This window comes from Paramisgurnus dabryanus, chromosome 8 (genome assembly GCF_030506205.2).
Source record: "Paramisgurnus dabryanus chromosome 8, PD_genome_1.1, whole genome shotgun sequence".
In the NCBI taxonomy this organism is placed as follows: domain Eukaryota; kingdom Metazoa; phylum Chordata; class Actinopteri; order Cypriniformes; family Cobitidae; genus Paramisgurnus; species Paramisgurnus dabryanus.
Window position 1 is genome coordinate 43,982,122 of NC_133344.1, and position 26,542 is coordinate 44,008,663.

At 39.4% G+C, this 26,542-nt stretch overlaps 1 protein-coding gene across 1 annotated transcript in view; it reads right to left on the bottom strand.

The window, feature by feature from the left end:
• Positions 1-26,542, bottom strand: part of mre11a (MRE11 homolog A, double strand break repair nuclease) — a 55,315-nt gene that overhangs the window by 24,379 nt on the left and 4,394 nt on the right. Inside the window, exons 6-9 of the mRNA XM_073815637.1 lie at positions 9,296-9,437; positions 2,996-3,110; positions 2,503-2,688; positions 673-844 (exon numbers count right to left, since the gene is read on the bottom strand). Coding sequence (XP_073671738.1) covers positions 673-844; positions 2,503-2,688; positions 2,996-3,110; positions 9,296-9,437 — 615 coding nt within the window. The remainder of the gene's footprint in view (positions 1-672; positions 845-2,502; positions 2,689-2,995; positions 3,111-9,295; positions 9,438-26,542) is intronic.

The following is a 26,542-nucleotide window of genomic DNA, read 5'->3' on the forward strand; positions in this document are numbered from 1 at the left end:
CGTGAGGTGTGGGAGGTAGCGCAGGAGGTGTGGGAGGTAGCGCAGGAGGTGTGGGAGGTAGCGCGTGAGGTGTGGGAGGTAGCGCGTGAGGTGTGGGAGGTAGCACGTGAGGTGTGGGAGGTAGCGCGTGAGGTGTGGGAGGTAGTGAGGGAGCTCTCCTACACACGCAAAGATTTTACTCCTTCTGCCAAATTTGAAGTCTGCAAAAAAGTAGAGGACTTGGCAGTGCAGTGCACTGTACCTCTCATCTAGTTAATGCTCTGAATAAATGTACAAAGTCAAAGTTGAGTTGGAGTAAGTTGTTTTTAAGAAATGTTCAGATATAGGAAAACAAAGGAAACAAACCTTTCGAAAGGCACAACGCTGTTTAATAGCTTTTTGTAATGTTATGAAATACATGAAAGCTGCAGAATGTACAGCATGTGACCTTAATAATGCGAGTTGAGTATGACTGCTTAAAATTTGGCAACAAATGGTGACAATAAATTGTAAAACATAACCCAACAAACTGTTTAGTGAGTTGACATCGTTCACACAATAGCTGGACATGATTTTCATAATTTCATTCCCTGTCACAGACCCCCCTCATTAAAGTGTTCAAAAACATGACTTTGCTATGAATAAGACACATTATCTGTGTGCTATGCTATCGTGTAATAATATTGTGGGTACCTTTTCCTGGCAGAAGGCCTGGACTTTGACTGTGACGTCGGGTTGCTCTGGACTAAAAACGTCAGGGTAGTCAGACAGTGTGACATCCTGAATGAAAAACTGCCTCACAGTCTGTAGAGGAATTTTCTGAAGATTCATTTTTTTTCCCTTTACTCTCAATAATCCAATGTGCCTTTAGAAAACACAGAATCACAAAAATCTGTAATTTATTTCAATTACAGCAATCTTTCAGATAAACTTCACATCAAAGTACCTTTATTGTAAATATTTCAAAGGTGTACTGTAATATATGAACAGGCTGAAATTTTCTGTAATCATCAAAACTTTTTGTGATTTCCTTTTTTTATCTACACCAGGGGTGGGAAATCCTGGGTCCTGGAGGGCCACTATCCTCCAGAGTTTAGTTCCAACAAGGGTAGTGGTGCCTAATCTACCAAATGCCTAATCTACAGCTTTAATAATTGCCTAAGTGCACAAAACTAGCTTTCAAACAAAAACAGACATAAATAGTAAAAATAGTGGATGTCTAATTGAGACAGGAATAATTTGTAATTCAGATGAAAATGTGGTTAAAAACACAAAATAATTTTTCAATTCTAATTCATATGCCTTGATTCTTTTCATTTTTGTTACACATGTGATTGCAATGTATTATTTATAACATATTTTAATAAAGACTTTTTTTCTCTTTTTGTTTTGTAAGGGTAATTTATAGACAGACAGTTGTCAGCCAGTGGATCAGGCCTTTATCACACTGCAGGAGCTTATTTCATGATAACAACCGGTTGCCTGTACATTATCACGCTTATTACACTGCTATTTACCTCATAAGGTAAGGAACATTACATTTGAAATATTTGCTAATTTTTAACAAATGCAGACCTTCCGCAAGGAAAACCCGTTTATTTTCGGTTTTAAGATAAGACAAGACGTTCAATGGTCACAAACACACTATTTGGTTTAACCATTTGTAAATATAATGTCATATATGTTATTAAAACACAAAATTATATACAATTTTTGTGTAACACTAAACTGTACTTGTCAAAATGATTTGCAGAACCCAGATTACCATGTGTTATTAGTTTTGAGTGGTTGTTATCTGGAAATAACAAACCTACAAATGTCGCGAGTGGCCAATCTGAATCAAGCATTTCAACTAGGGATGCTACGATAAATGCCGATATACACTAATAATACCTGGCCGGTAACTATTCTGACTCGCACAGCCGATGTTATTCTCAGCTATTTCATGTATTACGGCCTTATCAATCTGAAATCACTGTTAGTTTGAGTCGTTTGTAACATGCATTTGAAAAAGCAACACTCGTCAAACATAATCATTAAACATTCTTTATTAAAATACCTGAAAAGGTTTAAAGAACAGCAATATAAATATATGCTTAAGCTATATTCTGGAGCTGCGTGTGTAATGGTTCCTCTTCTGTGTCACATATTGACTTTCTGCATGAGAATACCCTATGGCTTTTGGATGTAGCGGCATTTCACCGTAATTCATTGAGCAGCATAGCAAGCATCATCGGCCGTCGGTCATGAGTGCATCCCTAATTTCAAAGAGCTATGTAATAATTAAGGAATAATTTCATAATTTTCATCCAATGAGCTGTCATTCATGACAGACTACCTAATTTGAAGTGTAAATCCATTGTCATAAGGTGTCAAAAGCAGCATTAAAGTGCAATAGTAGTAACACAATCACACAGCATGATTCAAATGTAAACAAATTACAAAATAGAGATACAATTTTATGAATATTTTACAATATCTGTCAAACTGTGTGTGTTTAGAAATGGGAGCATTCACACTTACTTTTTGACCGCCTCTCCTGGCGAAAGCGAGGTGACCACAGAGCTGCCGGGCTGCGTGACATAGAAGAGCTGTTGTTCATTACGAACTGGGGCGATCTTACACTCATGCTCATGACCCCACACCACCAGATCCAGGAAATCATCCAGAAACTGCTCAGGGATGTAGTTAGTCGCGCCATGTTTACTCCTGCAAATACACAAGATCAATGCAAACACGTATTCAGAAGATGTTTAAAGAGGATGCATAGTGCTTTATACCACCTGAACAGAAAAAAATCCATCTTGCTTCCTTACCATTGTGTAATGCTAGAATGAACTGATGGTTTTTCAGTTTTGACAGATATGCGTTCCGGTAGCTAGACTGGTAAAGTAGTGTGTTATCAGTGTCATAAAATACCAGGAAGCACACATACTAGTAAAAAGGAACAGCTTGAATGCACTCGCTTTGGAAAAGTGTTTGCCAAATGCATATGGATAAAATCTGAATAAATAACCTGTTTTGATGGATGACAAATAAGTTGAACCAGCTGTCTTCATCCTCTTTTGGCCTAAGCATGGTCACTTGATTATTTACAAACATCCGGTACAGCCTTTCATCTGGAATAGAACCTGAAAGCACAGTAAATCGCTATGAAACGGAAGTAGCGATTGCAATATTTTCCATGTGGTGTGACATTTGAATTAAATTACTGTGAATGTGAATTAGGCTGTAAATTAGCTAAACACAAAGTCTATTTAAGGAAGCCGTGTCAATGCTTGTCATGGCGTCTGGCACTTGGAAGTATTGTTCTCTGCATGGATGAATCCCAGTTTTCACTGTACAGTGCAGATGGCAGAGAAAGTGTATGGCAGGGTTCCTCAAATCTTACCCTGGAGGGCCGGAGCACTGCATAGTTTGGCTGCGTCCGAAAACTTAGGCAGCTAACTTGTTGCCTCACTGCCTCATAAAGCAATGACTTTGAAGGCATGAAGGCAGCTAAGAGAAACGCTTTCAGACACACTTCATAGGCAGTGTGTTTGAAATATAAATAGATAGCGTCTTTGTGATACCTAATCACATATTTGAAAACTACAATACTAATTTCTGACTAGAAATTCAATTAAAAGGTGTAACAAGTGAAAATATACATTTATTTACATTAAATTTGTGCTCCAGCCACTTTCGTGGCCGCCATTTTATTTTCTAGAACTCAACCAGGCTCGACCAATCACATTCCCCATGCACACACCTGCATAGAATTGTGGGACAAGATCCCAGGAGTCAGGAAGTAAACCTAACATTGGATTCGGACATGCCTTGATGCCTACTTGCCTTGGAATGCTGCCGCAGAAGGCAGCAATTTAGAGTTTTTGGACACAGCCTTTAGCTGCAAACCTGAGCAAGCTAATCAAGGTCTTAATGATCACTAGAAAATCACAGGTGGGTAAGTTAGATTAGGGTTGGAGCTAAACTCTGTAGTGCTCCGGCCCTCCAGGGTAAGATTTGAGGAACCCTAGTGTATGGTGTCATGCGGGAGAACGGTTTGCTGATGTCAAAGTTGTGGATCAAGTGGCCCATGATGGCAATGGGGTTATGGTATGAGCAGGCGTATGTTATGGACAACAAACACAGGTTCCTTTTATTAACTGCATATTAAATGCACAGAGATTAGTGCTGTGTTCAAAATATTAAGAACTAACTCTGAGATTTTAAGTATTTCTTTGAGTTACCCCAAAAGCTAATAAATGAATGGCAAAAACACAACGGTTACAACACTGCTTATTCAATGTACAATAAACAGATAGTAATAATAATAATAATACTGTTACTAAATTCTGAATACGTAATTCAAAATAATATTGTATCGTGATGCTTTTGTATTGTGATACGTATTGCATCGGCACATTGTTGGCGATACACTGCCTTAACAGAGGTACCATGACAAGATCCTGAGGCCCATTGTTGTGTCATTCATCTATAACCATCACCTTAAGATAATGTGTGTGTACAATATGACCCCATGTTGCAAGCATATGTACATAATTCCTGAAAGCTGAAAACATCCCAGTTCTTGCATGGCCAGCATACTCATCGGTCCTTTCACCTTTTGAGCCTGTTTGGATGCTCTGATTCAGCGTATACCACATCGTGTTTCAGTTTCTGTCAATATCTAGCAACTTCAAACAGCCATTGAAGAGAAGTGAACCAACATTCCACAGGACACAATCAACAACCTGATCAACTCTATGCGAAGAAGATGTGTTGGTCACACCAGATACTGACTGCTTTTTGGACCCCCCAGAGCCCCCCAATTTTCTTTGTAAATGCTCTCAAGCTTGGGCAGGTTGGATGGAGTCCTTCAGCAGACAGCTATTTTACAGGTCTCTCCAGACATAGAGTTCATATTCAAAAGAGTCGATGGAGTTACATTGGGACATTCACAGGGTTGTCCTCAAGCCACTTCCGTGTTGTCTTGGCTTTGTGCTCAGGGTCATTGTCATGTTGGAAGGTAAACCTTCAGCCCAGTCTGAGGTCGTAAGTGCTATGGAACAGGTTTTCACTGAGGATATCTCTGCTCCATTCAGCTTTTCCTTAACCCTGAGCAGTCTCCTAGTCCAGTGGTTCTCAAACTGGGGGCCGCGAGATGGTGCCAGGGGGCACCAGTTTTAAGACATTTTATAAAATAAATTAATTTATCATGAATTCTGTGGAATTAAACCTAAAAAATAATGCTACTAACCAACAGCACTACTTTGTATCATTTAATATGTTTTGTTTAATTAAAAGTTGAGTTTTAGAACAGTTTTTTTGTCATAAATTTTCTTTGGGGGAGAGCGCGAAGGAATGCGGCGTACACAAGGGGGGCAGCACGCTGAAAAAGTTTGAGAACCACTGTCCTAGTCCCTGCTTCTGAAAAACACCCCACAGCATGATGCTGCCACCACCATGCTTTACTGTTGGGATGGGACAGGCAATGAGCATTTCCTCAAGACACAACCTTTAGAACTGAGGCCAATCAGTTCAATACTGGTTTCATCAGACCACAGAATCTTGTTCCTCACAGCCTGTGAGTCTTTCAGGTGCTTTTGTTCAACCTCCAACCAGGGTTTTATGTGATTTGCACTGAAAAGAGGCTTCCTTCTATCCACTCTGCCATAAAGGCCAGATTGGCAGAGGGTTGCAGTGATTGTTGTCCTTCTGGAACTTTGTCCCATCTCCTCACATGATCTTTGGAGCCCAGTAAGAGTAACCATTGTGTTTGTTGGTCACCTCTCTTACAAAGGCTGTTCACCTCAGAGAGGCTGATCAGCTCTTGAAAAAGTCTTGGTTGAGCCAATCGTCTTCTAGTTGAGAATTATGGAGGTCACTGTGCTCTGGGGAAACTTCAATGAAGCGGAAATATTTTCATAGCTTTCTCCAGATAGATCTTACAACATTCCCCTCTCTAAGGGCTGCAGGCACTTCCTTTAATCCCATGGCTTGATTGTCAGTAGGGCTGGGTATTGCACTCAATTTGGCGACTTGATTAAATTCTTATGCATATGGTTTCAATTTTATTTCATCTGATTTCAACCCAATATCGATTAGCAGAAATGGTATCAGGTCGGGCCAGTGGTTTTGATTTTTACTTGCCCTGCCAAAATGCCTTACCACAAAAAACACAAACAAAATAGGCCTGACTATAATTTTTATTGTTTTTGACACATGTTTATTTAGTTAACTATTAGGGATAAACGATTTAAGAAACAAATCTAGTTAATAACTCATCTAAAGTGCAGACATACAGTATAAAAACAAATCTGGCTTTACCACACTCAGTATTTACAGAATTCAAAGTCATGTAATAAACATATTATATGTAAAGATGTGGATTGCACTTATTAAATGCTGTCTGTGAACTTTACTAGACAAAAATAAACAAACAAACAAACATCTAATTGATCTCCAGTCAGTAACATAACATAGAAAGTGTAGAAAATAAAGTAATTTATACAATTTGTGTTGTGTGAAACAAGGGTTACACCTTTATACATTATACACATATTATTTAATTATACACACATTCTCTCACTTCTTCAAATAACAGTCACATACACTCACTCGCTCTCTTTATCTCTCTCACACACGCGCAAATACACACACTCTCACAAAACAGTCACATTACACAGTCACATTTTTTCTCTCCCTCACAGACACACACACACACACACACACACACACACACACACACACACACACAACACACACACGAGATGCAAACATAAACTAGCCTTGTCCATTCATTGAGCTGTGCTGCTACCACCATACAAATGTAACATGAGATTAGAAATAAGGAACTGAGATCAATATTTCTTAATTCCCTTCAGGCACAGATAACCAATTAAGATCAAGAGATAAGCTGAAACCTAAGACAAAACTTCTTATAGTAGTAAAAGTGCAGTAAAAAAAATCTAATTAATAAATGGTGCTCTGTTCAGGTCATGTAGGTTTAACATGAACAGCTTTAGGGTTTTTTTTTTAGGTTACTTGCAGATAGGGATGAAAATTATCGATCAATTCATTAATTGTTAGTTGATTGACCTTATTGATCTTATTGATTACCATGATCACCATTATATCCGTTATGTGGAGTGAATGGTCTACCAAAATTAAAGTCTTCAACCACACCCGAATACATTGAACAAAATTAAATCATATACATGTAAGCATACAAAATAATAATATTTTAAAGACTTTTTGCTAGGTGGTTGATCTGGCTCGTAATCATGGTGTTTCTTTGATCTTCTGCATCAGAAGGATTTTCATCACTAGCACCTCGCTCTCCGTCTGCAGTTCGCTCCTGAGTGACAGCCTTAAAAAATAATAAAAAACAAAGTGTTAAAGAAATGTAGTGTAGTTTAACACACACACACACATGCAGCACAAATTACACAAACATGCAAATTAAGTAAATGTAGACATACCTACTGTAATTGGTTTGATTTGTTCCTCAAACAGTGGAAAACCACTTCGCGTTGTTCAGGAAGTAGCTGGGGCAGGTATCAAAATTTGGGGTCTAGTGCAGTACTCTCCATCAGATAATCTTGTACATCTATGTATCCGTTTGACAGGTTTTGCAGGATAGCTGCTTTCATGTTAGCTACAGTTGTGGATTATTTCTTGTCCAGTGTCATGCTCTGCTTCATTATGGATTTAAAATGCACAATGAGTGACAGGGTGGTGTTCTTTTCATCAGACAGAACAGTGGTGGCCTGTTTTAATGGTTTAAGAAGTTTTCCTATTTCTTCGGCATCAGTGTTGTCGGCGCTGTGGAGAATATCAAGTTGACGGGCATTTTTGTGCACTTCTGTGCTCAAGAGAGCTTCCGTTGCTCAAGATAGTGTTCCAGCATATCCATTGAGCTATTCCACCGCTTGTGTGATGCGATCTCGAGAATCTTTTGCTGTAGCACAGTGGGGATAGAAAGCCATGACTTTTCTTATGCGACCAAGCAAGCAACTGATGCGGGAAACATTTAATCCTGCTTCCGAAGCAAGTTTGTGCGTGAAACACCTGATATGATGACAACCTGGCTTCTCTCACTGCTACATCCATATTGCGTGAAAACAATTCCACAATCAGCCCTTTCAAGCCCCCACTCTTGTATAGCCGCTTTTAAAACTTCGGCTATGTTTGTTCCAGTGTGTGACTCCTGGGCTCCAGTACCCTTACCAATTCGTGAGTTTGGCCTTTTGTTATTTTTCGCTAGGGTTTCCAGGAGCTTGTTGTTGTGATGCAGTTTTAAAGGACATATCATATTCGAAGTGTTTGACATTGTGTATGCCAGCCATTTGTCAGTGTTTGTCAGTGTTTACAAACTCATTGTGTTTTGTTTAAAAATTTTTACTTAACTCGTCCCGTCGAGTGACAGGAAAACCAAAATGCTGCCAGACTTCGGAGATGACGGGGCATCTTCTTTTTCAATTTCTGTTTCTTCCAAAGTCATGTTGCTGACCTTTAGTTCAAGCTGCAGATGATTCAAATGATGTCTGTGTGACTGCAGCGAAGCAAACGTGAGCAGAGTAGGTCACGTGTTGACCGATCAACGAAAATTAAAAGAATATTATATAGTATAAATATCCACATCATACTACGATACACATTGTACCAAAATGTGTTCGTATTGTGAAATATTGTACTGCTAAGTATCGTTAAATCCGTAATTATAACGATAACTATAAAAAAAATGAAAAATTGTTTTATATTAAAAAGAATACAGTTCACACACCAACTATAACGATAAACCATTGACAGCCGATGAAATCCACTTGAACTTGCACATATGAAATGAAAGATGACCCTGTGGAGAAGCTTATTGCTGAGGTCTATAACATAAAATTACCTCAGGTATCCAGCGCTGATGCAGTTGCTGTCAAATTGACTATGTCATTTTTTTTCTACTACACTAACTACGGCAAAAGGTTAGACATTAGATTACACAAGATATTAAATTCAATGTTTAGAGTTTAAACGTGGCGTGTTGAGGACATCTGCTGGTTATACCCGCCGTGTAAATGCAAAAAGAACAGCATATACATTTAATGAAACGTGAACAACAAGCGGTGCTTTTGGAGTCGTGCGCCAACTGGTCTGTGGGGCGCCGAGTAGGATCGGGTGTATTCATCTTACTAAAAATGCTAATGCCCCAACGTGACAAAACCAAAGAATCTAGCAGTCCAAAAAAAAATATTTTTACCAGCCTCTGCAATATATCAGTCGACCACTACAGAAAAGCATTAGATAACTATTCCTGAACATTAAAAAAAAGACTCACCGATGCCGTAGAGTGCGATTTTGGTGTTTCCTTTCTGCAGAAGAACTGGACTGATCTCAAGTTTTTCTACTGAACGACTACGGCCAAAATGATTGACCAAACCAGCACAGCTCAACAGGTCTATAGCACACAGACCATCAGCCTGCAACACATGAAGATAAACCCAAACTCACTGCAAAGTGCAAAGCATCAAGTTATATGAAATATATGACAGTGTTTCCCCTACCATTATATAAGGGGGGCGCCCCGCCCTCCTAACGGCTCGACCCGCCCCCCTTGAAGGTCAAGTAAATTTGATTAGATTTTCTTTATAGCGCCAGAGAACAATTTGTTATTTTATTAAACAAACTATAACCCTCAAGTAATATGATATTTATCTTATTTCCACAATGGCATGTCTTTTCAGCATGTGTTTGCGCATTTACAATTATCCAATGGAGTGTGCACATTTATATTTTACTGTTCGGCTTAATTTACTGCGCACGCTCTCTGTCATGTTGTTTGCAGCGCGCGCCTCTCTCTCACATAACTGAAAAGGTGACAATGTTTTCAAAGTCTGTTTCTCCGGATACTTTCTTTTTTGCGTAAACCTCAACAGTCACGGATATGTTAGAAGACGATCGACTGATCGAGTTTATCATGACTTTCCCATACACACGCGCACATTATCTCCTCCCTATCTATATGGCCGCGCCGCGCACGTGTTTTGCAGTAACTCTGTGAACAGTAACATTGTATGCAGTTATATTTCTGAATTTGCGAATGACGCGAATTGGGCGGCGCAATTGCCGCGAAAAAACACGCGTTTCTCTTTAAACTCGTCTTTGCGCAAGTTAAAAATCTCAGAGCAGCTTCAAGAACGCTTCAAGAACGCGCACGCAGGATCATTTTACATTGTAGAGATGTGTGTGTTTGTGTGTGTGTGAGAGCGAGGTAAGAATGGCGCCCACGTTGAGAAAACTTAGGGCGCACTCACATTATCCAAACCAAACCAAACCATGCCCCAGCGCCATTGTCACCCCTCCCTACTCCCCCAGGTGCACGCACTCACACTGTACTTTTTTATCGATCCGAGTCCGGGCGTGCTTTCATCATTAAGATGCGATTGTTTTGAAAAAAGCAGGAAGTAAAGCTCTCTTAACACTGGATCCCACCGTAATGACAAGTCTGTGTTTTTTATTCGGAGTCGTTTGGTGCGCGATTACAGACAGCCCTCTCACATGTCATCATATTGCTTAGTTGATCTGTCACGTGTGCAGCTCGGACATTCACGTAACCCCGCTGCTTGCATCAAAAGGTTTTTACGGAGGCAGATGAAGGTAAGTGGTCGCGCAACTGATGTCTTCACCTTTTGAATCGCGCTCAGCCGCGATTGCGCTCACACCACAGCCTTCCGCGCTGATCCCAAGTGAACCGCGCTCCACCTCTGCAACCCGGCCACGGCGCGATTAACCAATCCGCGCCCGGGCACGGAACAGAGCGATCACACTTGTCAAACAAACCAGGCTTTGGGGGTCAAACGCGCCCGAGCGTGGTTTAGTTTGGATAGTGTGAGTGCGCCCTTAATAGAAGACTATGTATGTCACTGTATATATACAAACCCAACCTACCCCATCACCCCTTCCCCAAAGCTGTAAACCTAGGGGAAACACTGATGAGTGACTCTAAACCTGAAATAAAAACGAAATCCAACTGTTTCACACCACATGCGAAAGAAGCCCGTAATAACAAGTTAGAGCACAGGTGTCAAACTGAAGGACCACATTATGTAGCCCTACTTCTTTACTTAATACCTATTTGAAAAAAGGGTAACACTTTATAACAAAGTTCATTAGTTAACTACATTAGTTAACATGAACTAATAATGAACTGCACTTGTCTTTTACAGCATTTTTTTTTACCTTGTTAATGTCAATTTCAACAATTCTTAATACTTTATTAAAATCTTACTAATGTTAGTTAATGCACTGTGAACTAACATGAACAAACAATTAAAAGCTTTATTTCTATTAACTAACATTAAAAAAGATTAATAAATACTGTTACAAATGTATTGCTCATGGTTTGTTCATAATACATTAACTAATGTTAACTAATGAACCTTATTTTAAAGTGTTACCAAAAAAAGTTAAACAAATCCAGGGTATTGATTTTGAGGTTAAAGGAACACGCCCACATTTTGGGAATTTAGCTTATTCACCGTATCCCCCAGAGTTAGATAAGTCCATACATACCTCTCTCATCTCCGTGCGTGCTGTAACTCTGTCTGACGCAGCCCCCGCTAGCTTAGCTTAGCACAAAGACTGGAAATGCATGGCTCCAGCTAGTATACTGCTCCCAATAAGTGACAAAATAACGCGATCATTCTCAAATAACAAGGTGATATGAGACACAGCGATCTTTTAACAGAATACATACTGAGAACTATATTCTCTGAAGACGAAGCACTGCCGCATGGGCGGAGTGATTTGCACAACTCTGACCGAACTCTCTGCTCCTCACCAGGGGCTTCTCGTGTGCTGCGAGCAGATCACTCCGCCCATGCGGCAGTGCTTCGTCTTCAGAGAATATAGTTCTCAATATGTATACTGTTAAAAGATCGCTGTGTCTCATATCACCTTGTTATTTGTACACGGTTTGACTATACAAATCACAACACATAAATAGGAAAATGATCGCGTTATTTTGTCACTTATTGGGAGCAGTATACTAGCTGGAGCCATGCATTTCCAGTCTTTGTGCTAAGCTAAGCTAGCGGGGGCTGCGTCAGACAGAGTTACAGCACGCACGGAGATGAGAGAGGTATGTATGGACTTATCTAACTCTGGGGGATACGGTGAATAAGCTAAATTCCCAAAATGTGGGCGTGTTCCTTTAAGACTAGAGACCAAGACAGAGATTAGACAACTCAATATAGAGGCTAGGGATGGGACAGTATGAAAATTTCACATCATGATATAGTGACCAAAGTTATCACGGTTATCAATATTAATCATGGTTTGTTAAAATGAGATGGAAATGTTAAAAAAAAATGATACACACTAGGGCTGCACGATTCAAGCTAAAATGTGAATCCCTATTTTTTCCATGGGAATTGAGATCCCGATTCTCTCACCCGATTATCTTTATTTTAACAAAAACATTTATTATGCACTTAACTAAAAAATGTGCTACAGGACTTTCAGTTATAATAACGTTTCTTAAAAGTCTCTTTTTCTTATTTTAGACCCCTTAAAATTTAGAATAATTTAAAATTTGTTAGCTGTTAAATTGCACCTGTGCTTTTTGTACTATCAAACTGGCCAACCTTAAAACTTTAAAAACACTAACGTTAAACCTTTAAAAGACTAAAAGATCAACATTTTGAGGCATCAGAGAGAAACGCAGAAATGTAACAATGTTCCCCTCGTGCAAAAAACCCTTTCTAATGGGGAACGCTAAGAGGCTGTTTCTCAATCTGAAGGCTGCAGCCTCTCTGGAGGTCGCATTTCTAAACTGCGCATCATAAAGACTGTCTAATTTCAGAATATTAACAATTAACGTTATAAAGATGACTAATATTTTTAGTTAATAATAAATTGTTGAAGTATGTTAATGACTTGCGAATGTAATGCTCCGTTAACTCAAATGAACCAGGCTTGATGACGTATACAGCCTGCATGCGACCTCCTGAGGTTGCAGCCTTCCGATTTAGAAACGTCCGGAGCCTGAGGTAAATAATTTCCTTGCCTTTTTTCGAAACCAATGTTGTTGCATCTTCACTTTTTCCGTCGCCACCAGGATTTTCCACAGTGACACTCGTTTATCCTCTCTTTTTTTGTGAAAATTGCCGCTCCAGATCCACCAAGTAAACGACTGTGTTTAGGTCTGCCGCCTTGTTATACGTCACGCGAGTGACAGCGGAACGCCGCAAATGAGAGGAGAGAAACGATCGGGTCTGATTGGTGAATGAATAGGGTTTGGTTTTACCCTGTATGAGTGTGTGTTAGCAAGTTTGACTGATATTCTTGGGTTGTTGTAATGTAAATACGTGAACACTTGAACGCAGAAACTGAATACAGGGAAATACTGTAAATGCAAGTGAATCGCCGTCATTTAAAATGAAGATCGCCTATATGTATGAATCGAGATCGTGATTCTTTTTCGATTAATCGTGCAGCCCTAATACACACACTGAAAACATTTGAACAAGTTTTACTTTTAAAAAACTAAATTTAATATTAAATGTCCCTGAAATTATTTCTGTGGTAAAAAATAAATAAATCTGTGTAATAAGTTTACTGTGAATGAATACATTACATTATCACTTAAATGCCTTCTTCTGCAAAAAACTATGTTGCATGTGCGTGTCTGCGTCAAACTGATTCTGGATGGACATGATGTACCGCAAGCTTTCAAAATCACGGTACTCAAACACGGTTATAATGTTAATTACATTTTAAACGAAAATATTAAACGTCAGGGCATTTTATCAAGGATAATCGTGAAACCAGTAATCGTCCCATCCCTTATAATAATAATAATAATAATAATTCCTTACATTTATATAGCGCTTTTCTCAGAACTCAAAGCGCTTTACATATGAACTGGGGAATCTCCTCAACCACCACCAATGTGCAGCATCCACCTGGATGATGTGACAGCAGCCATATTGCGCCAGAACGCCCACCACACACCAGCTTATTAGTGGAGAGGAGATAGAGTGATATAGCCAATTAGTATGAGGGATGATTAGTAGCCAATGGGCATTTTTATGACCACAGAGAGTCAGGACCTCGGTTTAACGTCTCATCCGAAGGACGGTGCTTTTTTTGACAGTATAGTGTCCCCATCACTATACTGGGGTGTTGGACCCACACAGACCACAGGGTGAGCACCCCCTGCTGGATTCACCAACCAGATGTTTCCACAATCTTTGTTTATAACCACCTGACTACCTGCCCGCTAGATCCCATACCCACCCATCTCCTTCAGGCCATTCCTCCATTGGTTATCCCTGCTCTCACCCACATGACCAATTCATCTCTTTCCACTGGTACATTGCCCACAGCTTTTAAAGAGGCCCGGATAACACCACTGCTGAAGAATCCCATAATTAATCCTGCAATGTTAGAAAACTATCTCTCCCATCTCTCCTTGCCTTCATTGCCAAGACTCTTTAGCGTGTGGTTTTAGACCAGCTCTCCTCCTTCTTCACACAAAATAACCTCCTAGACACCAACCAGGCTTCAAGACCGGTCACTACACTGATACTGTGCTGCTCTAAGTCATGGAAGCTCTAACGAAGACAAGGGGAAATAATCTGTACTGACCCTTCTGGATCTATCTGCCACTGTTGACATTGTCAATCCCCACATCCTCCTGTCAACCCTCAAGGCTATGGTTGTCTCTGGCACAGCGCTACTATGGTTCAGTTCTTACCTCTCAGGGAGGTCATTTAGGGTATCCTGGAGAGGTGACGTCTATGAACCCCAACGTCTCAATACCGGGGTACCTCAAGGCTCATTGCTTGGACCACTGCTCTTTTCTATGACTTTGACATGACATTCCTGGGTTCTATCATTCAAGAAACATGGCTTTTCCTACCTCTGCTATGGCACTCTGGATGCTTGTCATATAATCTGGCCCTAAGATTCATCACAATCTTTTCATTCAACTTGGTTCTTTGACCAATACGCCTTTCAGATAAGCCAGAAACCTGGGTTTGGTCAGTGATGGTCAGCTTAGTTTCACTGAGCATGTTGCCAGCGCTGCCATCCTTGTAGATTCATTCTCTACAACATTAGTAAAATTAGACCTTTTCTATCTGAGCATGCTACACAAGTTCTAGTCCCAGGCTCTTGTCCTGTCCAAACTGGACTACTGCAATGTACTCCCAGCCAGCACAACCAAACCCACTCTGAAGTGGTACTAAACTTAAAAGCTAACCAAGCCAAAGTAAAGTGAGCTTGCACGACCAAACCTGTGGGGTCTATGCCAGGGCTAGTCAACTAGCGGCCCGCGGGCCAAGTGCGGCCCGCCAATCATCTTTGTCTGGCCCACCGGTCACCTTTGTCCGTTTCTCAATCGGAAAGCTGCAGCCTCTGGAGGTCGCATATGCAGACTGCATACGTCATCAAGTTTAAGTTAACTGAGCATTACATTCACAAATCATTAGCATATTACAACAATTTACGATTAACTAAGAATAATAGTCAACTTTATAATTGTTAAAATTCTGAAAAAGACTTTCACTTTATCAGTTACACTTGCATTCTTTAAAAACGATTGATTACTGGTAAGTAAATCATTAACTATAAAATATTCGTAGATTAAAGGTTCTCTCCCATGACAGATTTACGATTAAACTACAATTTCATTACAACTGCCACTAGGGGGCGAACTCCTGACAGTTATATCTGTAATGTAAAATGGAAAGGCTGTTTAGTCTATATATTTTTAAAATATTTAAAAAAGAAAACATGCAGTGCAATTTTAGTCAATAGGAGAAAACTGGCTATATGTTGTGAAAACTTGACATGTAACAATTAATGAAAGTTAAACAGTTGCATAAAATGAAAGTTAAAATGCATGCTTTTAAATGTTTTTTTTTTAAATATACTATAACAAAAGAAACAAAAACAACAACAACACACACACACACACACACACTCACACACACACACACACACACACATATATATATACACATATACATATATACTCTTCTTCGGGGGCCAGATTTTAAAATTGTAAGTGTGACGAGGCCAAACTCCTATTTTTTTACTTTTACCATGTGTGTGTGTGTGTGTGTGTGTGTGTGTGTGTGTGTGTGTGTGTGTGTGTGTGTATATATATATATATGGTAAAGGTAAAAAAGTAGGAGTTTGGCCTCGTCACATTTACAATTTTAAAATCTGGCCCCCGAAGAAGAGTAGTTGAAGACCCCTGGTCTATGCAATGGAAAGACTGCTGCTTTAGAAAGCCTCTTGCAGATGATTCACTGTAATTGCACAACTGTCTGCCGAACACAACAGTGCATATGGAGGGCATATGGAATACTTGTGACCATGTCAAGTTGGGAATTGTGAGAATCACTATAATCAACCTCTATGGGAGAAAGAGTATGATGACTAAAGGTAAATCTAGTGAAGGTCACAGTGCAAAAAAGTATACAAAATAAACCAGAATAAGAGGAAACAACGAAAATAGAAAATAAAAAAGATATGTATAAATAAGAAAAGTATTAAAAAAGTAAAAAAACACATTCTAAAAATTTAAAAATAAATAAATAAAAAGGGGTTAACGGTACTGAGCCTTCACATGGCAGCCCTCTTTTGACTAATTTTACAGTACCACACAGTTCTAATGAATTTATTTTTTATTGGAATCAAAAGAGTGGCTAGTATGAACTACAGAAACCACCAACACTAAGCAAAACAATATGGGAAATGAGAAATATGCAATTTCTTGTACTTCTTTTTCACATAAATATGCTTGTAACCAATTTCTTTAATATATAATTGTACTTGTAATCACTCATCTATTATTCAAATATGCTTATTAAAATATGACATGGTCAAAACATGTATCCGGCACCAGTATTCCTGGTTTAGGGGGAATACAACGGAGTAATGGTCATTTAAAGGACCTGACGGGCCGCCTTTTTGAAAATTGAGCCTTTCTTGGAGTCAAACTTTGGTAAACTTTTAGTATGTTTTTAAGTACATCTGATACTACTGTAAACCACCGAGAAACCTTTTGTTAGAATTTTTTTAGGCTCAAACCAAATTTGCAGCTGACTAATTGAAGATTCTCGCACAAACCGATCGTTTTGTGTCGTCATGAGCCGCAGGGTTTAATTTGGATTTGTCTGTGCATGTTTTTTTTTTTCTCTATCGGATTTTGTTACCATCCACTTCCATTACACAACCGACAGACTGAAACGGTTGGAGTTAAAAATCTACATGTGTGTTCTACTGAAGAAACAAATTCACCTACATCTTGGATGGCCTGGGGGTAAGCTAATAAACATAAAAGTTTCATTTGAAGATGAACTTTTGCCATCCATCTTCATGTGTGTGGAAATGTGTTTATGTTGCTGTGACAATGCGATTTTTAACTGTGTCGGGCTTGGACATAAATATCTTAATGCCTGTTGGGTTACTGCCCTGTGGATGTGGGCCGGGCTCAGACAGAAAAATCGGCACTCTAGTTCATACCCCCTAATGTAAAAGTGATGCTACTTAAAGCTCTACTGTGTACTTTATTTGAGTTAATTCTTAACAAAAACCCATGTTTTCTTTCAAAAGTATGTGCTCATTTATGTGTAATTACTTCCACCCCACTAATCAAAGTATTCTCGTAAGTGTAGAATCTGCTATTTAAAATGCATACCGTCGAAGCGCTCTCTGGCTGAATCCATGTTGTGCCTCCATCTTTGAAATACATTCGCCGACGAGGGACATTCCTGAAATTCAAGCTCCGCCTTTCGCGCTTTCACTCTACACTCACAGCTGGCCAATAGCTGAAGCCTCATGAGGTTGCATGTGTAGGCGGTATACGCAATCAAGACAGTCTTATTTCAGAATATTAACAATTATAAAGCTGACAATTATTCTTAGTTAATTGTAAATTGATGTAATATGCGTATGACTTGCGAATGTAATGCTCAGTTGATTTAAATAAACCAGGCTTGATGACGTATCCAGCCTGTGACCTGCGTAGCTGAATCCTTCGGATTTTACAACAGCCGCACACCATCATGAACCTGCGATCTAATGCTTTGATTTGAAAGCCTGTTGAAGACATATTCTCGAGAACATTAAAACAAATCGCCAAGGAAGGGAAACAGGATTTTAAATGACAACGTGACAGGAAAAACATCAAGACCAAAGTCACTATTGGAGTTAGTTTTCCAAGATGGGGCTCAAGGGACACTGAAGTTGCACTTTATATCTTCTCCACAGGTAATTCAGCATATTCGTTTACATCTATACAGTCCATGTTGTAAACTTAGTTTTAAAGTTCCTTGGCTAACTTTAGCATGATTATGCATAACACTTAGTGTAAACACGCATGTGGTTTAATGTGTTCGAACAGCCACACGCCGTGTCTCCGCCCATTTATGTAATCTGAGGTACTGAGATAAATGTTTTTCATCTTTTCTGACCTCTAGCACAAACACACGGTGACAGCCCTATTTTTAGCTTTTCATTGATAAAAGCGTCTGATCTGCGCGTCTTTCGTTTCATTTTACAAGCGTGTGAAAGTTGCGCGATCTTTTTTCACCAATATGAGAGAAAGCTCTTACATATACACGGACATGTAACGTTTACTTAAAACATAAGCATTGTACTTTGACATAATATTAGTTCGCGTCCATTTAAACCCGTCATGGTTGCTTTTTGTATGTGATTTTAAGCGGACATATCATGACAATCAGACTTTTTTCATGTTAAACATAAATCTGTGTGCTTTGATGGATCACAGGCAAAGGACATTGCAAATTGTTCATTTTTTTCTCATTGCTTTTGCTTTGTAACTACTGGAAGCCATGTTAACCTTGGCATGACACGGCCGGGCCACCGTACGAGTTAAAACGCGTTCCGAATGGGGGGGGCTAGAAAGTAATATTCAGTTGCTTGTCATATAGACTTTCACCACTAGATGGGAGTAGATCCTACACAGTGGAGCTTTAAAGAGATCACCCAAAAATTCTGTCATCATTTACTCATTCACATGTTGTTGTAAACCTGTATGAGTTTCTTTTTTCTGATGAACACAAAAGTAGATATTTTGATAACACAGCACACAGCTAGGGGTGTGCCGGTTTCAGAATTGGTGATGACGGTTATGACGTGAGTCAAATGTGACGGTTCATAACATAACCGTCGGTGGGGGGCGTTTTGCTCGTTTAAATGCTCGTGGATTGACGGGAAACTGTCATTTTACTACAAAATCATGAATGTGATGCCAAGTGTGTTTTAAACAGTAATAACTTTGAACAATTTAACAAAAAGCAATGAAATATTTAAAAACACACTGTTGCCAGAAAACTGCGCTGTCACTCTATCATCTATCATCTATTTTAATAATCTTCAGAGAAACAGATTTGTGCATTGGGCTTTTATGTCTGTAATTGTGTCTATATCTGTCATTACACGGACCAGAACAGCACGAAAACAATGTGGATTAAAAGCGTATTGAAGAGGTTTTGCTCATAAATGCAGGTAAAAGAAAGTAATGTGAACTTGAGATTATTATTAAACTGCACTATGCGCTGCAAACGCAGCCGGTGTAAAAGCACAATGGCCACGCGCAGCAAACGCTCTCTGCAGACGCGCTGCACAGTGCTCACCCAGCGTTTGAATAAACTAGACACTGAGATACTTGCTCTACGTTTCTTTTAAAATTAACAGCAAGACAACTAGCAGTGAATGTGCGTTCAAGAGAGTTAGTAGATTAGCATGCGAGGATGTGAACTTGAAAAGCGGAGTGTACTGACGCCTTTCTGCGGTTAAAACAACAGTCCTTCTCATGGTCATTCATGTTTATTTGATGCTATATATTAACTTAAAGGAAGATATGATTTGAAAGGTGAGACTTTGTTTAATATGTTTAATCTCAAAAGTAACCGAAAAGTAACCTGGTTTGTCCTGTATGTCAGCGCGTTGTCAGTGTCTGCTCCGCTTTGTATTTTTCACTGCGTGAGAACGTGAGGGGACTGTTAACAATTGTTTTTAATTAGTATTTAAAAATTCTTTATGATAATTTTTTTTATATATATAAAATATTATAAAATACTTTAATAACACGGTTTTGGCGGTTATAGAGTTCTAATGACGGTGTTCAACTATAACCGTCGGTCTCACGGTTATATAATGACCGTCACACCCCTACACACAGCTGATTGCAACCATTGACATCCATAGTAGGAAAAACAAATACAATGGAATTCAGTGTGAACCGTCATCTTTTTGCTTACCATCATTTATCAAAATATCTTCTTCATCATTTAACACAATACTTCCATAATATTTGTTTCCTACTATGAAGGTCAATAGTTACAATCAGCTGTGTGCTTATCATCATTTATCAAAATATCTCCTTTTGTGTTCATCAGAAAAGTAAATTTTGGGTGAACTATTCCTGAAATTCAAGCTCCGCCTTTCGCGCTTTCACTCTACACTCACAGCTGGCCGATAGCTGAAGCCTCCGGAGGTTGCATGTGTAGGCGGTATACATCATCAAGACAGTCTTATTTCAGAATATTAACAATTATAAAGCTGACAATTATTCTTAGTTAATTGTAAATTGATGTAATATGCGTATGACTTGCGAATGTAATGCTCAGTTGATTTAAATAAACCAGGCTTGATGACGTATCCAGCCTGTGACCTGCGTAGCTGAATCCTTCGGATTTTACAACAGCCGCACACCGTCATGAACCTGCGATCTAATGCTTTGATTTGAAAGCCTGTTGAAGACATATTCTCCAGGACATTAAAACAAATCGCCAAGGAAGGGAAACAGGGATTTTAAACGACAACGTGACAGGAAAAACATCAAGACCAAAGTCACTATTGGAGTTAGTTTTCCAAGATGGGGCTCAAGGGACACTGAAGTTGCACTTTATATCTTCTCCACAGGTAATTCAGCATATTCGTTTACATCTATACAGTCCATGTTGTAAACTTGAAGTTTTATAGTTCCTTGGCTAACTTTAGCATGATTATGCATAACACTTAGTGTAAACACATGCACTAAGTGTATTGAAGTATTAAGGTTAACTGAGAAGGTTGCTGAACTAGAATCGCGCATCCGAACGCTAGTTGAGGATAGCAAAACCGCTAATGTTACTGTCGCAAATAATCTATCGAGCGAAAAGACTAATGGCTCGGTTCCGACATCAGATGCTAATATAAATATTACAAATACTGTATCGAGCGCGCATAGTGTTTATCAAAATACACATGGCTCGGTTCCGTCATCAGAGTCAAGTCGGCGGTCAAACTGGGTGACTGTTAGGCGGCATAGTCATATAAGGCGTCCTTCTAAGACCCATAACGTAACGACAATTTCTAACAGATTCGATCCCCTAAGGAGTATACCAGCTGAAACACCTTTTAAAAGTGCCCTGGTCATTGGAGATTCTATACTCAGGAACACTAACATTGAGGCACCAAACACCATAGTCGACTGTATACCGGGAGCCAGAACGTCTGACATTAGATCCAAACTTAAAGTGCTGGCTAATGCTAAGCGGAAGTTTTCTAAGATTGTTATTCACGCCGGCACGAATGACACTAGGCTCCGCCAGTCGGAAATCACCAAAGATAATATTAAGGAGATGTGTGAAATTGCAAAAACAATGTCAGACAATGTAATATGCTCTGGTCCCCTCCCCGCCTACCGGGGAGATGAAACACATAGTAGATTAGTGTCTCTCAATGGATGGATGTCAAAGTGGTGCCCTCAGCATAACGTAGGGTTTATAGACAATTGGAAGCATTTCTGGGGAAGACCATTTCTCCTAACCCGAGATGGCCTTCATCCGTCATCGAAAGGAAGTGCTATACTCACTAAAAATCTGATCAATAGTCTTAATTCTGATATAGTCTGACTATCCAGGGCCCAGGTCAGGAAACAGACGGATCGGCTTAACCGTCCATCTGTTAGCTGCCGTGATATGTCAAGACCACTTATATCCCAGCACTTCGAGTCAATCTTACCGAAATATCAGCACATTTCAACTGTATCTGTTCCCCGAACAAATAAATACAGGGCACCGCTTGTTACATCTGGTACAAATCTGATTCAAATAAAATTAGAAAACAATACATTAACAGATGAATCTCGAATCTTAAAATTCGGCCTTCTTAACATTAGATCGCTTACCAATAAAGAACCTATTGTCAATGAAATAATTACAGACCAAAACTTAGATGTACTCTGTTTAACAGAAACCTGGCTTAAAGCAGACGACTACATTAGTTTAAATGAATCCACCCCACAAGACTATTATTATAAACACGAACCTCGATTAAAGTGCGTCTTGCAGGTTAACCACCACTGTCGATTAATGGGTACATAAATCACTCAAGATATGTGTATAATTTTTAAAATGTCTCAAAAATGGTCTTAAAGACCACTTTTTTTACGTTTTTGGTATTAACGGTTTTTTTACGCAATTCTGCGATGACGTCACGTTGGGGAGAAGTGAAGGAAGCCTCAGCCAGAGCCATAGAGATAGATGAGACATTTATTGCTGTTTAATACTTACGTATACAATTTGGAAATCATATATACATCGTAGTAAATATATAATGTGTTATACTGCAAAGTTACCATGATAATTATTATTTATGATATCTGTGGAAATAAATAAAACTTCGCAAATCTGCTGATTTGATCCATTCATGTCCTGACCACCAGGCTAGAGATTTTTAAACATCCTTAATCCACACTTACTAGTCTATCAAATAATATCTCAAATATATTGTTTTGTGAAATAAAAGAATGCTTTGTTATATTGTTTATGCGATAACGAATCACACGATCATTTTATACGCAGCAGTCAGCAGCTGCAGCACACTCGGATCCGACCGCATACATACTGTAATAAACAGGCGTTCGGCGGCTTTTTACATCACGACAGACTATGCCATTTGAGGAGGAACCGCTCATTGATCACCGTATTTTTATAAATCCTGTACATGTTTGGACCTGCCGAACAGGTTGAGGACTTTCATATACTTTGTTTAGCAGAGAGGTTGAGCAGTTTGACCAGCGGGCTGCGGGAACCGGACGCATATCACGCCGCCAGACTGTGTTAACTCGAAATGTATACCTATTATCAGATCGACCCACCGGGAAAGTCCCGACTCTCTCGATTGCCATTCCGCTACTGGTTGTAAGAAAGTGAGTGCGTTTGGGTCGCTGGTCCCCGCGAACAGATGTGACGTGCCTCACTCAGCTTCCAGGATTAGAGACATGCTGCCAAAACCGTTTGTGCTGAAGATCGCATAAAGTTACACCCATTTCAGGCAGGATCATCCCCCTCAAGCCAGCATGCACGAGTATGTTAATTGTTTGTTTACTTTCTACACGAAGATATGCTAACGTTATGCTATCTGGCTGTCTGTCTGCCTATCTCTCTATACTAGCCTATCCATCTGTCTGTCTGTCTGTCTGTCTGTCTGTCTGTCTGTCTGTCTATCTATCTATCTATCTATCTATCTATAATCTGCGCTATCAGAACTGTACTTTACTCGTCTTTCTATAGTCATTCTCAATGCTCTCAATGCGGCTTTGGGAAATTCTCTCCCCAGCGTGACGTCATACAGTGCGTTGTGGGGGAAAGGAGAATCATTGCAAACCGCTGTACTTTTTCATACTTTTTCGGGTTTTGTGATACCTAACAACATAAAATACAATGGATAACAGTTTAAATGTTTATTATCAACAAGCAAATTGCACAAATTCGTTGAAAAATTTTACCTGCAAATCGCCCTTTAAAGGGGAGAGGGGGTGGTGTAGCTACAATATACAACACAATGTTTAAAGTAAACCAAAAATCTGAGCTAAAATTTAAATCATTTGAAGTAATGTTGTTAAATATGGAAATAACAGATCGTAACCACAAACAGCTTTCTTTTGCTTTAGCGACAATCTATAGACCACCGGGCCACCATGCAGATTTCCTTAATGAAATAGCAGATTTCCTATCTGAGCTTGTAGTCACTGTAGATAAAGCTCTTATTGTTGGTGATTTTAATGTCCATGTGGACAACCCAAAAGACGCATTAGGACGTGCGTTTATAGATGTTCTAAATTCTCTCAATATTAGACAAAACGTGACAGGGCCAACGCATACTCGTAATCACACATTAGACTTAATTCTGTCACTCGGACTCAATATTAATGACGTCGAAATATCACCTCAGAGTGATGCAGTTTCTGACCATTACCTTGTGTCATACACTGTACTTCTAGATAGGATCACTCAATCTACAACATGCTACGACTAGCCAGAACAATAATTTCCACCACTAAAGATAGCTTTATTAGCACTCTTCCAGACCTGTCCCAAATGAAACATGTAGCAGATAACTGTGACGATCTAGATATTGAAATAGAAAACCTAAACAATGTCTGTTCTAACACATTGGATGCCGTTGCTCTCCAAAAAGAGATTCAAAGAAAAACCGCCAGCTCCATGGAATGACCATCACACAGCAGCCCTTAAAAAGGCAGCTAGAAAAATGGAAAGAAATTATAGAAGCACAAAGTTAGAAGTATGGCGCGCAGCATGGAAACAGAGTGTTAAACACTACAGACAGGCTATTAAAACCGCCAGATCTACATATCTTAGCAAGCTTATAAATGAGAATCATAATAACCCTCGTTTCCTCTTTAGCACAGTTGCGAAACTGACTAGAAACAAAGAACAAACAGAAACCAATAGTAAACTTCAACACAATAGTAACGACTTCATGAACTTCTTTTCTAACAAAATTTCGGCTATTAGGGAAAACATCGTAGCTACCCAGGCAGCCACCACTCTACCCATTAGTTCACTTAACACTAGACTACCATACGAACATCTTGATTCATTTAAACCTACTACAATAGATGAGCTCTCTAAACTAGTCACATCATCCAAATCATCGTCCTGTATATTAGACCCCGTTCCCACAAAACTACTTAAAGAAGTATTCCCTGTAGTGTCAACCCCGGTTCTAAATATCTTTAACTCATCGCTAGAAATAAGATACGTTCCAACAGCTTTCAAACTAGCAGTTATTAAACCGCTGATTAAAAAACCACAGCTTGACCAAGGAGAACTTAATAACTTTAGACCAATCTCAAATCTCCCTTTTCTTTCGAAAATATTAGAAAAGGTAGTGGCAAGCCAGTTACGCACATTCTTGACAAATAATAGTACATATGAAAAGTTCCAATCAGGATTCAGGCCCCACCATAGCACAGAGACAGCGTTGCTTAGAGTTACAAATGACCTCCTATTAACATCCGATCGTGGTGAAATCTCAATTCTTATATTACTAGACCTTAGTGCAGCATTTGACACAATAGACCACAGAATCCTACTCAATAGACTAGAAAACTATGTTGGTATCAGTGGTCAGGCGCTAGCCTGGTTTAGGTCATATCTAACCAATCGCTATCACTTTGTTTATGTAAATGAGGAAGAGTCATATCACTCCCTGGTTAAATACGGTGTACCGCAGGGATCAGTTTTAGGTCCTATCCTGTTCTCGTTATACATGTTACCCCTAGGAGACATTATCAGGAAACATAACATAAGTTTTCACTGCTATGCGGATGATACCCAGCTTTACATCTCCTCGCATCCCAGCGAAACACACACGTTTTCTAGGCTAAAAGACTGCATTAGCGATGTTAGTGACTGGATGGCACATAACTTTCTTAAGCTCAACTCCAATAAGACAGAGGTACTTATTATTGAACCAAATCGCTACAAACATAATATGTCAGATTACAAATTGCACATAGATGGCTGTACTGTGGTGCCATCTTCCACGGTTAGGAACTTAGGTGTGATGTTCGACAGCAACTTATCCTTTGATAGTCATATCGCCAACGTCTGCCGCACAGCATTCTTCCATCTTAGAAATATCTCAAAAATACGCCATATACTGTCTACATCTGACGCAGAGAAGCTTATTCATGCTTTTATGACCTCTAGAATAGACTATTGTAACTCGCTACTCGGGGGATGCCATTCAAATCAGGTCAACAAGCTTCAGCTAGTTCAAAACGCTTCTGCAAGGGTACTTACTCGATCTAAGAAGTATGACCACATAAGCCCAATTCTGGCATCTTTACACTGGCTACCAGTTAAATATCGCATCCAATTTAAAATATCACTAATCACATACAAAGCTTTAAATGGCTTAGCACCATCATATCTTAGAGAATTACTATCAGAATACAATCCATCACGCACACTACGGTCGCAAAATTCTGGCCTATTGATTATCCCTAGACTATCAAAAGTGTCTAAAAGTGGAAGATCCTTTTCCTACTTAGCCCCTAAGCTCTGGAATGATTTACCAACCGATGTCCGAGAATCAGACACAGTCGATCATTTTAAATCTAGACTTAAAACTTTTCTCTTCAACAAAGCATTCGCATAATTTGTCTAGTAAAGGTTCTTAACTCGCAATAGTTATTTGCACGGAACAAAGCACTCACGGTCATAACACAGACCAACCAAATAAA